The sequence below is a fragment of the Juglans regia genome, chromosome 4 (genome assembly GCF_001411555.2).
Source record: "Juglans regia cultivar Chandler chromosome 4, Walnut 2.0, whole genome shotgun sequence".
Classification (NCBI taxonomy): domain Eukaryota; kingdom Viridiplantae; phylum Streptophyta; class Magnoliopsida; order Fagales; family Juglandaceae; genus Juglans; species Juglans regia.
In genome coordinates this window covers 3612940-3629330 of record NC_049904.1, presented here as the reverse complement: position 1 = coordinate 3629330, position 16391 = coordinate 3612940, and the positions used below count along the sequence as shown (strand labels likewise).

General features: G+C 35.6%; 1 protein-coding gene across 2 annotated transcripts; it reads right to left on the bottom strand.

Annotated features, from left to right (window-relative positions):
- Positions 1-1740: 1740 nt before the first annotated feature.
- LOC109006791 lies at positions 1741-5822 on the bottom strand. Of its 2 annotated transcripts, XM_035689094.1 has the most exons (4): positions 5064-5822; positions 3603-3773; positions 3037-3514; positions 1741-2916 (listed from the first exon to the last, which is right to left on the bottom strand). In XM_035689094.1, exons 1-4 carry the CDS (start codon positions 5610-5612, stop codon positions 1793-1795), a joined length of 2322 nt encoding a protein of 773 aa, XP_035544987.1. In that variant the 5' UTR covers positions 5613-5822; the 3' UTR covers positions 1741-1792. The 2 variants fall into 2 exon arrangements, with proteins under 2 accessions (XP_035544987.1, XP_018841721.1); XM_018986176.2 differs by having other exon boundaries at positions 1741-3514.
- Positions 5823-16391: the final 10569 nt, after the last annotated feature.

Sequence of the window (16391 nt, the reverse complement as noted above, 5' to 3'; positions counted from 1 at the left end):
GCTCTTGAAGCCAATTCCACTTGGACACTTGAGCCACTCCCTCTTGATAAGAAACCCATTGTTTGCAAATGGGTATTCAAAACTAATCTCAAGGCAGATGGTTCCATCGAAAGATATAAAACTCGGCTGGTAGTCAAAGGCTATACTCAAGTTAAAGGCCTAGACTATCATGAGATTTTTGCTCCCGTTTGCAAAATGTCTACTGTTCGGTGTTTATTGGTTGTCGCTGCTACCCAGCAATGGATTATTCATCAACTTGACATCAACAATGCCTTCTTACACGGCAATCTTGATGAGGAAGTCTACATGACACCACCTCTCGGTTATTGTCCCAAAGGGGAGACCCGTGTCTATCGTCTTCGCAAATCCCTTTATGACTTTAAACAAGCATCTCATAACTGGTTTTTTAAACTAACTGTTGTGCTTCTTGATACAGATTTTACCCAATTTCAAGTGGATCACTCTCTATTCACCTTGGTCATTTCCACAAGTATTACCATTATTCTTGTCTATGTTGATGACATTCTGGTTGCTGGTAATGATCTCTCTCAGATTAAGTTTTTAAAAGAAATTCTCTCCACGCACTTCAAAATCAAAGACCTTGGTTCCTTCAAATATTTTCTTAGTCTCGAAGTTGCTCGTTCACAAAAAAGGCATATTCCTCAATCAGCGAAAAATATGCTCTTAACATTCTAAATGATAGTGGATTGCTCACTTTCCCATGGAACAAAACTTGAAGCTCACTAATCAAGATGGCAACATTGTCTTTGCAATGAACATCCTCAGTCAGTTTATGCATGCCCCTCATGTTCCTCACATGCAAGCAGCCACTCGTGTTCTTCGCTACATCAAAGGAAGTCCCAGACAAGACATTTTATTCTCCTCCTTTAGCAGTTTACATGTTACTGCCTACACTGATTCGGATTGGGCCAACTGTCCCACTACTCGTCGCTCCACCATAGGATACTTCATCTAGCTCGGCGCGAGTCCTATTTCCTGGCAGACAAAAAAACAAACGATAGTGGCTTGTTCATCTGCTGAAGCTGAATATCGTGCCATGGTCATCACCACTTGTGAGCTCACCTGCCTGAAACAACTCCTCACTGATCTTGGCATCTCTCATTCTGAGCATTTCAGCTTACATTGTGACAATCAATCTGCTCTCCACATTGCTCACAATCTAGTGTTTGATGAATGCACCAAACATATTGAGATTGACTGTCAGATTATTCGAGATAAGATTCGGTCCGATCTCCTTACAGTCGTGCACACTTCTTCCCATGAGCAAGTTGCCGACATCTTCACTAAAGCCTTAGGATGGGAACTTTTTCACCATTTCTCACGCAAGTTGGGCATTACGGATCTCCATGCGCCAACTTGAGGGGGAGTATTGACAGAATCCTAATTTGCACAAAATCAGCTACTGACAGACACCATGATTTTAGGAATTAGTCATTGATTTGTAAATATCAATTTTTTCCATACATTTATTTGTTTCCATACTTAGCTTAGCTCCATGTATCTATTTAATTGTCAATCCTTTCATTGTAAAAATCAAGTTAAAAAAATAAAAAGTGTCTCTATTTTACAATCTTAACATTAGGCGTGATTTCTCGGGACCTTTGATCCTTAACCATCTAAGAACAACGGGTAATTACCGAAAGGGTAATCGAATAAGCTGAAGCTAGACTGTCACACATTGGAGGATATTTTCATCCATTCAAATGTCTAAGAAAAAAGTTCAAACTCTCTCTTTATCTATAGTGAATAGATATATACACACACACAGATATTATCTGTTCAAAATATTGATTTTACAGGAAATTTCGTTCAAATTTACATGGCTCGAGGGATTCTCCCATTTCATAAGTTCTTTTACTTCTTTCTCGATCTCCATTGTCTCTCTCATCAAATTACCGATGCAAAAGCCCAGGCCACTCAGACAAAGAACTATTTGGCTCTTAAGCTTCTTCTCACATTCGTTAGCATAAATCTTGTCAGTTTCTTCATTCAAGTGTTGAAGGAAAGAACTGAGAATGCCATCAACCTCTTCTTCATCTGTACACAACAGCCTCAGTGCATTTGCTGATTTTCCCAACTCAGCGTCATGAGACACGATTTTCTTTTGCAACTCTTTTTCCAGTGCTACGAGGGACGGGATTGAAGTCAACTTTTTCAGGCATTTCAATGAAGACCCAACCTTTTTCTTGAATAGCTGTAGATCATCATCTATGCTTTCCCAGAGCTCCTTAATATCAACTCCAAAGATCTTCGGTACTTGTGAGAGGAATTCTATTTGATAGGCCACGATGGTTAGAAGGTCCGTCATCTTTGACAAAGATGCAAGGAGCTTACCATAGCAAGAACCATGAAAAGGCAAGAACCAGAAATTAGGCTCCAATTCTGCCTCTGCAATGAACTTTTCTAATTGCTTGACATTGGTCTTCAGCTTGTTCTGCTTCTCTCTAAGTGCCAGAAAAGTTGAAACTCGCATGTTCTTCTGGCTATGACAGGGAATCATTTTGCTGAACCAATCTTGAAGTGCCTCCAAGCTCCCTGAAAGTTCAGATTTTGCCAGAGTTGCTGCTCTTTCTGGATTCAAGAGAATCTCTACAACGAGGAAACAAATTAACCCAATGCATGCCTCTGTGATTCTGGCTATGGCAAATTCACTTGGGCGGCCATAATTTTTCCTACCTAAGATTAATAATGCCCCTATAACTGCTGAAATTCCACCGCCTTGGCCATACATTCTGCTATGCATTAGAAAACTGGTGAAAACAATCCAAGGTATAAGTGGTAAGAGCCTTAAATCCTCGAATCTTTGGAAAATATAGCTACATAGGATTCCATAGACTGATCCCATAGCTGTGCCTTGTGCTCGAGCATTTGTAACAGCAAATGTGGGCTGTCTTCCTGTTGCAAAACAGATGGCAATCGTGAGACCCGACCAATATCCATTTTCTTTGTCGTACATCAAACCGAACAAAACAGCAAAACCAAGAGAAATCGAACACTTGAAAGCAAAAACCAAACTCTGGCTGGTCGGTAACATGTCAAGAATTGTCCAGGTCCTTTTGAAACTAAGCATTAATTCTTGCTTTTCTAAATCGGTGGATTCTTCAGTGTCAGGGATTTGAGCATTGGTCGAGCCATGGAGGAGGAGTCCCGCACAGTACAGGAAGAACAGAATTGGCAACTCTTCTTGGGTTATGGGATTGCTTTGGAACTTCCAGAGGTACTTGTCTAAATGTTCTTCCATTGTCTCTGTAGCTGTCGTTGAGTCAAAAGGGACAGAGCCCTTTGCTTGCTCGAATTTTTGGCCTAATTGTACTTTCAAACATCCTAAAACTTCTCTGAGCTCTTCATTCATCATGCTGTCGGTGTCGGTACTGTTAGCTAAGGCCATTTCCATCCCTCTTATAGGAATTTCCATGAGCTGCAACTTTTCTACTGGGTCAATGCAACTGCGTTTTAAGAATTTCCTCTGAGGTCTTTCCCATAACACGCCTTCCTGTTCACAAGGAAATAAATGATTTCTAGAAATTAACAATTGAAATGCTTCCATCTGAGATGCATGCTACCTATGAAAATTGGCTTACCTTATTGTCTTGGATTCTTTGAAGTAGCTTGGCTCCTGTTTTAGAAAGGAACTTGGCTTGAGAAATGATCGGGTCAAGCATAGCTGCGTTGTTTTGGGCAAAGAAAGCGTCCAACAAGTTTTTTAACCTCTCCAAACCATTTTCAGCATATAACAGCCTTGTTTTCCTTTCCTGTCATAAAAAAAAAATATATATATATATATTAGGAGCTAAATTGAATATATATATATATATATAGTGTTAATACTTTGATTTATACTATTTTTAAATATTTTGTTTGAACTCCCTCTAATATTACTAATCGTATTAGCGATTATTTAAATAATTTAAAATGATATCAAATGTCTGATTATAGATAGGATCAATATGTTTCTTTCTCTAGAGTCATGCTTAGATACGGTAGCCACAAGTAGAAAGATGCCAACAACTAAAGATTGTATTTCACATATTGTTTGCAAGTAAAAATAACTATAAAAAACAGTAAAAGAGAATTCACATATTCCCGAGTATGTATTATTATAAAGTGCATGAATTATTGAAGAGACGAACAAGATCTAAAAAACCCGTAACAAAGATATAGTCTTATAGAGGCGGTGATGCTTTCATGCTCTCTGCTTTTTTTTTTTTTTCTTTTCAAAGCTCAAAAGAATCAGTAATATGAGCTTTTGTTCATGCGCTTGTTGTTTAGCTTAATATACACAACCGACAGCTATTGTCGGTGGACCCAGAATCCCAGATTATATGGCAGCAAGAGAATGGGTGACATCAATTTCCACGAACCCCATGGTCAACCTGCACTGTTTGACTCAGAAAAAAAGAAGCCATCCATTTTTCTTTTGGCTGTGTACGTAGTATTTAGTATTTGTTCTCTTACTGGGCATCTATACTATCCGACTTTGGACATGTTGATCAGAAAGCTGGGATCATGATCACCTGTTTGTTGTATTTGGACCAATATATAATCAGCCGTATATATGAGTTTCAGAATCCCATTCGCATGCATGTTTTTGTTCTCAACATCGCTGCCAAACTATCTGGATAAATGAATCTCGGAACCTAGCTAGCTGCATGCTTAATCTACATGATGAATGATTCGTTTAACTCTCAATTTCAAGACCAATTCAAATTACTTTTATAAAGTCTAAAAAAAATTGAATTATATCACCTGCCGGTATAATTAACTGGGAATTGGATTCCTTACGTCCTGGGTTGCGTCAGCTGTTTCGGTCATCTTACGATGGAACTAAGCCAGGGATCTCCTCTTTAGAAAATATTTCCACAAAATGGTAAACTAACCCAAATATAATAATAACAAAGGTAAAACCCTTTAATCAAACATTGGAAAATGTTTAGGCTGCATGTTTAGCATTTATATATCTCATATTATATATGTATGATTCTATAAACATAATTTGATGAATCCTTCTTCGGTTTTTTCACTGGCAAGAAAAAGGAAATTACCACGAAGTAGGCTAGGTGGGGATAGGGAAACAGCATCGCCAGGACGGAAGCCAAGGCTCCAAGTGCAGTACTCGACGCGACATGAACCGGGTGCATGAAAGATCCAGTTTGTGCGCCTTGAACGACAGCACCTACGTACACAATCACAATCTGCCCAAATGCGATCCGCTTAGAGATCAAGGGTGTCGACTCGGGCACTGCCACCAAAAATGCATTGATCGCCACAGCCACCGCCGCTAGCCCGTTGGTGAACCGAGCAGGTCCGACTATCCACAGGCTGAGTACAGAGAGGATCAAAACCTGAACAGTAGCGAAGAGAGCATGCCAAAAACCTCGGAGAGCATCCCCGAGCGTTGCGTCCGACACGATTAGGATGGTTGTTACGTAGGAAAAGGCAGGATATGTAAGTAAGTGCCTAAGAGGTGCTGGGCCATACAGGGTGGTGCAGGCCACTATGGTGCATGCTAGAATGGTCCTTAACGCCGAGCCAAGGCGCACACGCCACAACGCTTGTGTTCGGTCCCTTCTCGGCGCTGCTGCCAGTGGCATTTTCCGATATGTAAGTTTAATTTGCAGTGCCGTATAAATATGGGGTACTCTTATAGGCAAGCTTGATCGATTCTAAGAGCTGGGAGGTAAGGAGCTTGCTTTGCAAAAGAAGATCGAGTACAAACACGCGTCAAGTTCGACAGTTTGAGATTGTGGGTTCGGCGAAACACATGTACAACATCTGTGTGATCGCATGGAATATCAAGTCTGTTTACGGAGGACGTAATTTATAGTGTGTTATGAACCTTTAACGTCGTAGCGTCCAGCGGTATTTAGACAAGATAACGTGATTAATACGTGTTAGTGGCCAGTGGGATAGACATTCTAAGCAGGGGGCTGAACAAGGAAAGACATCTAGTTGAGAGCATCTTTATTAGCTTGGCCAAAATTCAATGATGGCTAAACTTTAGTCAATATGTGCCAACAAATACCACATTAGATTGGATATCTCTATAAAATTTTAGACTTCTGCTAGAGTGATTCTCCAAATTTGTTGGTGAACAGTAGGTTAGCCAAACATTAAAATATTCAATTCTCACTTCTCTCACAAAATATGTAGGTATTTTTTATCATTAAGAAATTTGGTTCATTTATTATTATTAAATATAAAATGTGATAAAAATAAATTAATTAGCTAATATTAATTAGAATATTAATTATTAAGTTTATTATAATGATAAGTTAATTATAATATAATTATTATTAATATTAAATTGGTAGAATTATAAAATGTGATACAAATAAATTAAATAAAAAATTATTAAATTAATAATATTTTATTATTATATAGAGAGTAAATGGCTAATTCAATGTAGAGATTGAATTTAAATAAAATATGCAAATATAAAAAAATGTGAAATTGACTAAATTTTGAAGATGTAAAAAAGTGGAATGGGAAAATATAAATGGGGACTAGAACAGTTTTTTTTTTTTAGAGAGAGGAAGACATATAAAGTAAATTGTACAACATTTATAAAAAATTTTAAGTTGTATTAAAATTTACACTGACAATAGTAAATATTGTCCAACTTATTTTCTATATTTATCTTTCATTTTTAAGATTCTCAAATTTGAGCAGAAGTAGGGATCTCAAGTTGGTTTTCTTTATGCAAAGCCTGATTTTGTTTGTGTGCGGTCTAGTTTGATGACCTAATTCGATAAAAATTCGTTGCGATCTTTTGATGGATTTTTTAATGAAATTTCCGACCTAATCCGTTAATTAGGATTTACTACGTATCGTATTAAACTCTTATATAACTGTTGCATTGTATTTCTGATTTTCTTCTTAATAAAATCATCTATAGTTTTGTTGACGTAAGCACGTTGCCAAATTATATAAACCTTGTGTCGTGCGTCATTGATTCTACCTTTTTATTTTATTTTCTCTCTTATTGTTCCTACCATCGTCTAGTCATGTTTTGAAATTAATCATTAATGATTTATATGGCAGGAGAAAAAAAAAAAAGTTAAAAATAGCATGAACATGCGGCCGTCTCCCTAATAGGGAATAATTAACCAAAAAAAAAAATTAATTAAATAAAACTCGAGGACCGAGGTATTATGTTGGACCACTTACCCCTTTTAATTTCTCATTCTGAATGTGACCAATGATGCAGGCAGTAAAAACATGAACATCCTCACGATGTAATTAGCCTTGGACCATTTATTTTATTTTATTTTTTAAAAAAGAATTAAAGCTTCAAATGTCTTTTAAGGGAGTTAATTTGATCGTTGACTCTCTCTCTCTCTCTTTCTCTTTTGTCGTTTTGTTTTTGTAAGTTGATAGAGAGTTCTCAATAATTGCTAATTCTTTCTTATTTTTACTTTTTTAAAATATCACAAACATCCAAAATCTTAGGAACTGCATTATTTATATCCAAAGAAAATAATATTCTGATTGACACCACGAAATTCCAGAAAAACTTGGCTCTCCCGATCTCGCAATATGAATAGTCAATTAAAGAATTATATAAAAATAATAATTTTATTTGATTCATTAAATCTATTTTATAATAAAAATAATTTTATAATCTGACGAATTATATCACGTCATATCAATTTATAAAATTAATTTTCTGTAATCACTTTATAATTAGAATATGAAATTAGAATATTTCTCATATGAATAAGAATCATCCAACAAGTACGGGATTTTTGCACCTCCCTAATTATGTCGAAGTTGGCAGAAGAATTAATCCCAGCCACTATATATGATTTAGAATCAAATTCCACTCCCTTTTCTAGGAAATTGCACGTACACTTGCTAAGGGTGGAAAGGAGAAGAGACAAAACAGAAGAAAACAAGTGAACCAAAACCTCCTCAAGTTGCTAACCAATGCTAATTGCTCACCATATAATATGCTGATCATCAGCAACTAGCTAGCTAGGTACGCCTAATAAAATTAGCATGAGCGAGGAAGGATGGTCGGTCAATCATTTTCTTAACAAAGTTCCTAACACTTTGAATATAACATCTGCTTAATATTATTGACGTAATAGATATTGATATGTTTGTCATATCAATTTTTATAAATGATATGAGCGGTGATATATATGATGCGTTAGCAATATGTCAATTGATATACATAATAATAAAAAAAAGAAATCAATCAGTAATATCATATAATGACGATATGTTAAAAGGAAACTGAAAGAAAATGAATGATACAAATTAAGTTAATGTCGGATTATAAATACAAAATATTTTAAAACTTCACGGTCACATCGAAACTAATCCAAATCATGAAAAGAAAAAACTAATTTAAGAATCACATCATGTTGAAATTAAATAAAAGGAAGAAACTATATGAAAGAGGGAGTATCTTTATGTTGAAGGACAATCTCACTATGTTCTACTTCATAAACATTTTCTTTAAAATCCATACCTGCATAAATTATAATGCATGCATGGCGCCCATTGTTTTGGGATTTATAAACATGTAATTGGCTGGTGGATAGGGGGAAAGGGATAGGGATAGGGATAGGGATAGGGATATTCTGCATTGAATCAAGGTGACTAGTACTGTTACAGGAATTCAGTAATTAACATGACATGATGGGGTACCCCACAAACATAAGATAAATTTGTTCAGCAGGCATGCACGGTGGATGGAGCTCCCTCTGCCCGAGGGTGAGGGGCGCTAATTGTGGCTGAGTGGCACTAACCAGAATGCCTGCAGGGTGGTTTACTGGTTTGCTGACTAGGTCTCTTCCAAGCCATTCATTTTATTCTAGCATTAAATGTAAGGAGACTGCAGGAATGATCGAGTAAATAGGCTTATTAATAAGCTTGTAATTTAGTGGATTTTTTTTTTTTTTTTCAAATGGAAAAATGTACTTTGAGATTTAATCAATTTGGATGTAACGTTATGAATAATTATTAGATAGTTTTGAAATCCGTAGATATAGTAATCTCAATATATCCTATTACAAGATGACACGCCATTAAGAATTGAGAAATGTCATAGATTGTTGTATTATTAAAATTATTTACACAAGTACTAATTTTTAAGCCACGTCAATCGGATATACAGTCTACGAGTAATAAATTACTCATAATGAAAATAATTTTACAATCTAACATACCACATCAAGCCAAGTCAAATTATAGGTTTATTTTTTTATAAAATATCTTTGTAACTAAAACAAGATAAAGATTGAGAAGAATGTTGAGAAAATCAAGTCTTAGAGACCACAGCTCTCGGCGGTGACGGTAGGTCCCTTTGCTATCAGGCACCTCCGCAAAGTCCCCGCCGACGTCGTTGGGTGTCTCCATCCCGTACTGTTCCTCCATTTGCGAGCGCCTACAATGAGACCGACATAGTGACTGGAAGTGATGAAGCCATTAAAAATCATTGACATGAAAAGCAGAGAGGTTTGCCATTTTTAGGGCTGCAAACGGGCCGGTCCGGTCCGGCGATGGACCGAAAATTTTCGGTCCATTATTTTTCCGGACCGGACCGGACCGAACACCCAAAGGGACCGGACCAGATCGATAGCTATCTGTCCGGTCCGGTCCAGTCGGTCCGCCCTCTTTTTTTTTTTTTTTAATAATTAATAAAAAAATTTATTTAAAATACTAAATTAAACTTAGTGACTTATTAATGTGGATTATGTAACAAACTCAATAAAAAAATATTTTATATGGTCAATGATAATAAATTAGATGAAAATTATATTATTAATTTATATAATTACTATATAATTAACTAATTGATATTATATATTTATTAATTCATAGAATATTAACAAGTGTTAATAGTATATTTAAAATTTTATATTGTTAATAGTGATAGGTTAAATGAAGATATATATAAAATATTGTTAATTTATAGAATATTAACAAGTATTAATAATATATTTAAAAATTTATATTGTTAATTGTACAATTATTATATATAAAATATATATAAAAAATATATTTTTTTTAATTTTTCATTCGGTCCGGTCCGGTCCGAAAAAACTGTGGACCGTGGACCGGACCGAATAATTTCGGTCCTCTAAAATATGGACCAGACCGGACCGGTCTAAGTCTCGGTCCGGTCTGGTCCGGACCGAAACGGTCGGTCCGACCGGACCGTTAATCACCCCTAGTTTGCATAAACGAAATCCATAAGAGAAGGCTAAGCAGCTTCAGGATTACTTTAAGCAGAAGAAGCTTGAAGATGCAAATCAAGGTCCATTCTTTGGGCTCGGTGCTCAGAAACAAGCTCTAGCCTCTCGCCAGTCACCGTAGTCACATCGACAGAGGTAAGGACATCAGGTACGCGTTGAATCTATAATTTCTCTCAGACTGCCCTTCTCTCTGTTCTCTTCTCTCATTTCCATCACTCCCTCTGATGGCTGTTACTGCCGATGATCTCGTCGTAGCCACCCCCACAGCTGGCACCGCCTCCCGTGCCAGAGAAGAAAGCGTTTTGCCCTCTGATGCACTGCTCTTCCCACCACTTTTCTCTCTTTGGAAAGGCTGGAAAGCAACTCGGTTCATCCTGCAAAAAATCCATAAAAAGCTTCAATCTTTCCCATCCTTTCCCTCAAGTTTACTCAGCAACCAAACAACACTTCAAATAAAAAGGATTTTTTTTTCGCTCTGCTAGGGTTTTGGTATCGTTGTTGCTGCGTTTACGTTTTGCAGCCTCTGCATGGCGGCCATTGATGCCTTGCCAGACTCGGCAGGCCATCAACAGTCGTTCTCTAAACTATTCTCCACAGTTCTGCAACCACTTCCTGAGATGGACGTTGCTTTTCATCAGCCGAAGCTGATCGATAAGGAGCTATGCTTCCTTTTTCTGCGAAAGAGTTGGATCGCACAAAACCGACCTTTTAGATTCTCATTAGTCTTGGAATTCTTGCGGCAGAGGCCTTCTCTAGATGCCATTCGTGGCTTCATCCGAAGTTGGTGGGGATTGACTAGTGCTCTTATGGTGTCATCGATGCAAAACTCAAGAAACATATTTGTCCGAATGTCCAATGAAGCAGACTTCCATAAAGCTCTCTCCAGAGAGTCATGTGACGTTAATGGTTTTCCCTACCAGCAGTTTGCATGGATGCCAGATTTTGATGAAGAAAGTAAACTAGCATGCGTTCCAGTATGGGTCCTTTTGCCTGATCTTCCTCCTAATTTTTATCATACATTGATATTGAAAACGCTTACGGCATCGATTGGACGGTTTATTCAATGTGATAATCCAACTCTTTGTGCAACAAGAACGGATGGGATAAGAGTTTGTCTTGAGATAGATGCATCAAAAGAGCCCATCTCTTATTTTGGATCGGTATTCCTCGAATGCCAAGGGGTAGAAGACAAGAGATTATTTACGAGACACTATTGGCTTATTGTCGGACATGTAGATCACAGGGACATAATGAAAGGACCTGCAGAATGGGTAGAGACACCAAGAAGAATCAATCCAAGGGAGGGCAGGTCTGGGTAAAAAAATTTGAGAAGCCAGCAGTGGAAGTTAAGGCTGAAGGAGGCACTCTGATCGTGGAGCATGGTGAGTAGCCAATGTTGGGTCTTGAGGGTCAAGGTGTTTTGCAGGAAAATGGTGGAGTTATGGGTGAGGAAGAGGCCGTTGAACTTGATAAGGTGGTAGGGACAGGTGGCTTGGAGGCTTTAAAGGAAGGTATTGATGTCCCTGTGCAACTTATTATATTGGTTCCATGCAACATGCTTAATATGGAACCTTCGACATCCAAAAGAGATGGTGGTGGTGGAGGTTCATCATCTTGTGTTACGGGGTGTGATATGGAAGCAGCACCATGTGTTACTTTGAAGGAGACCATACAACTAGTGCCAGTTGAACAAAATTCTGAGTATGTAGGCATGGTACCAATGGGTCAATCTTTGGCTGAGGGTTTTGTTGTTCAAAGCAAGAAGGAATTGACCAGGCACACTATGGAAGAAACTCAGTTTGACAATGAAGTTGATAGGGACACGATGCGGGTTGATATGCAAAAAGATTACTACACGGATTTAGAAGCCCTAAAAGATTTTTCCGGTAAGGTAAAGACTAGAAGCTCTACTAGGTTGGTAATACGTCCCTCCAAACTTAATTTATGATTAATCATATTATTTTCTAGAATATAAGGGGAATTGGTACATCCCAGTTGCATTTGAAAAATCTTATTAATACTTATAGACCTAATATCATTGCTCTTACTGAACCTTTTTTACTTGAGAATATAAATCCTAGTTTTTTTAGTAGGTTTAATTGTGATTCTTATTTTACTAATGAAGTGCATGAAGGTAAAATTTGGTTGTTGTGGAATTCGGCAGTTTCAATGCAATGGTTGGCAAGTTCTAGTCAGTTTATGACTGTGAAGGTTGAGGAGCATGGTCATGCCTTCATCCTTATTGTTGTGTATGCCAAGTGTAATCGGGTTGGGAAGAAAGTTCTTTGGGAGGATTTGGAAGCGATTGGTAGTGGTAGTTTTCCATGGGTTCTTTGTGGTGATTTTAATATTATTAAAGATGATTCGGAAAGAAAAGGTGGGCATCGTAGCTAGTTTTCTACGATGGAGGAGTTTAACCTCTGCTTACAAAATTGTGGTTTGTTGGATATGTGTTTTAAAGGCCCGAGGATGACTTGGTGCAATAGCCAGGGTGGTTTGGCGCGGAGTTGGGCTAGGTTAGATAAATGCTTTATTAACTCTAATTTTCTAAATGGTTTTTCGAATGTCTATTATCATGTCTTGGCTCAGTCCACTTCGGATCATTCTCCTATGGTGATTTAAATGGGAGATGACTCTTTTAAATATGGCCCTAGTCCCTTTCACTTTTAGTATATGTGGACTGATCATACGGATTTTCTCAGCTTTGTGGAGGGGGTTTGGAAACAGGAGGGGATTGGTTTTGGGTTTCATAAATTATCCTCTTAATTGAAAAGGGTTAAGGTGGCCTTAAGGAAGTGGAATCAGCATGTGTTTTATAGAACTAATGTTACTATCAAAGATCTTGAACACCGCATTGAGAGTTTAGATATAGTCTCCAAGTTTGTTTTAATGCTGAGGTCGACTATGATCTTATGGTGTCTAAATTAGAGTTATCTACTTGGAAGAATAGAGAGGAGATGAGACTTTCGCATATGGCTAAGAAAATTTGGCTGAAAGATGGGGACCAAAATTTTAAATTTTTCCATGCTATTCTGAATTCTAAGAAGCATAAAAGGGTCAGTGACATGTGTCTTGCTGATGGAACTATGTTACATTCTTTGCTTAAAATTCATCAGGCTTCTGTTGAGTACTTTTCATCAATGTTTGGGCCAAAATCGTAGACAAGATTTGTCAGATTTGAGTGACTTAGGCTGTGTTTGGGTACTAGAGTATCCTCAACACTTTCCAAGTCTTCTCGTACTTTTGAAAATATTTCACATGTCAAACAATTTAAAATACTTTCAATGGGACCCACAAACCAACTTCAATCTCTACTCATAACTATTCACAAACATTCTATAATACTTATCACTATTACATATAAATAAAAAATAAAATCACTATAATATATAAATAAAAAATAAAATCACTATAATAAAATAACTATAATATATAAATAAAAAATATTTATCACTATTATATATAAATAAAAAATAAAATCACTAAAATATACAAATAAAAAATAAAATCGCTATAATATATAAATAAAAAATAAAATCACTATAATATATAAATAAAAAATATTTATCACTATTATATATAAATAAAAAATAAAATCACTATAATATAGAAATAAAAAATAAAATCACTATAATATATAAATAAAAAATATTTATCACTATTATATATAAATAAAAAATAAAATCACTATGATATATAAATAAAAAATAAAATCACTATAATATATAAATAAAAAATAAAATCACTATAATATATAAATAAAAAAATAAAATCACTATAATATATAATAAATAAAAAATAAAATCATTATAATATATAAATAAAAAATAAAATCACTATAATATATAAATAAAAAATAAAAACACTAAAATATATAAATAAAAATAAAATCACTATTATATATAAATAAAAAATAAAATACTATAATATTTATCACTATTATATATAAATTAAAAATAAAATCACTATAATATATAAATAAAAAATAACATTACTATAATATTTATCACTATTATATATATATATATATATATATATAAATAAAATCATTATAATATTTATCACTATTATATATAAATTAAAAATTAAAATCATTATAATATTTATCATTATTATATATAAATTAAAAATAAAATCATTATAATATTTATCATTATTATATATAAAAGTAAAATAAAATCACTACAATATTTATTAATATTAAAAAATTACTATAATAAAATCATTATAATATTTATTATTAAAAATCAAATCACTATAATATTTATGGGACCAACACATTTTTCAACTTTCTACTCAAAAGTCAACAACTCAACATACTTCACACATCCAAACAATTCAAAATACTCTCAATGGGACCCACAAACTCACTCCAATCTCTACTCATAACTATTCACAAACATTCTCAACACTTCTCAACACTTTTCAACACCCAAACGTACCCTTAGTTTCTCCTGTGATCACTGAAAAGGAAAACCTCTATCTATAAAGATCCTTCGATGGATGAACTAAAAGATGCTCTCTTCAGTATCCCCATTGACAGTAGTCCTGGCCCTGATGATTTTGGTTCTGACTTCTTTATAGTGTGTTGGGATTTTCTTAAGGTTAATTTATTAGAAGCCATTTCTGATTTTTTTTTTTCCATACAAAGTCTTTTCCTAGGTTCTATACGGCTTCTTACATTATTTTGATTCCTAAGGTAGAAAAGCCTACTGGTTTTGATAACTTTAGGTCTATTAGTCTTTGCTCGGTTATTTAAAAAATCAGCTCTAAGATTATTATGGCCCGCTTGACGAATTTACTTTAAAAAATGATCTCTCAGGAGCAAAGGGCGTTTATCCATGGTCATAATATTTTTAAAATATTAGTTTAACTCATGAGATGCTCCATTCTCTCCACAAAAAATCCAATGGGGGTAATGTATTGATTAAACTTGATATGTCCAAGGCGTATGACATGGTTGATTGGTGTTTCTTACTTCATGCCTTGTATGCTTTTGGGTTTTCTCCTCAAGTTTGTGATCTGATTAAGGTGTGTATTTTCCTATCTTGGTATTCCATTATGATGAATGGCACTCCTATAGGGCTCTTCAAAGGTGAATGTGGTCTGTGGCAAGGTGATCCTATTTTGCCTTACTTGTTTATCATTATTCAAGAAGTACTTTCTCGTCTGCTCAATCATTACTTTGATCAAGGAAAAATGCTTTAGTTCTCTCAAGCTAGAGGTACTCCACTTGTTACCCATCTCATGTATGCTGATGATATTGTTATATTTGCTAATGGTGATAAAAGATCTATGCAAGGTTTGAATCAGGCTTTGAAGATTTATGAGGACTGGTCGGGTCAAGTCATTAGTAAAGATAAAAGTGCTATTTATTTTTCTAAACTTATTCTGACTTTCAGAAAGAGTTCGCTCCTTCACATTACTGGCTTTTATGAAGGGTATTTTCCTTTCAAGTATTTGGGTGTTCCTATTGTGACTGGTAGATTGAAAACCTCTGATTTAGGGGAGTTACTTGGGAAAGTTGAAAAGAAAATTGCAAGTTGGAAGATGAAATTGCTTTCTACAGGTGGTAGAACTATTCCTTTGAGGCATGTTTTATCAAGCATGGCAACTCATTTTCTTGTTGTTTTACATGTCCCTAAAGTGGTTCTCTTGGCGTTGAATAGGCTTTTGAGCTTTTTCTTTTAGAGTGATTCAGAGGATAAAGGTAAGAGGAAATGTGTGGCTTGGAAAAATATTTGTAAACCCATTGAAGAAGGTGGGGTGGGTATTCTGGATTTTGGGGATATCCAAATGGCTCTTATTATGAAGCTTGCTTCGAGATTGATTTCGGGGCATTTGTTGTGGGCGGATTTCTTTAGAGGCAAGTATGTTAAAGGTAATCATTTACCTCTGGTGGATCCTTCAAAGGGTACTCGATTTTGGAAGGCTATTGTTAATAGTATGTCGTATGTCTTAAATAATTCTAAGTGGCTAGAGAGATGGAAACATCTCTTTCTAGTATGATAACTGGAATGAGGGTGACCCTCTTCATGACCAGTACCCGATGACTGAGAAGCTTTTGTTGAAGATAAAAGAGTATCATATTGAGAATGAGTGGGATATTCCACTCTTGGAAAGGCTTGCGGATTTCCAAAAAGCTAATGATTTGGTTCATTTCTT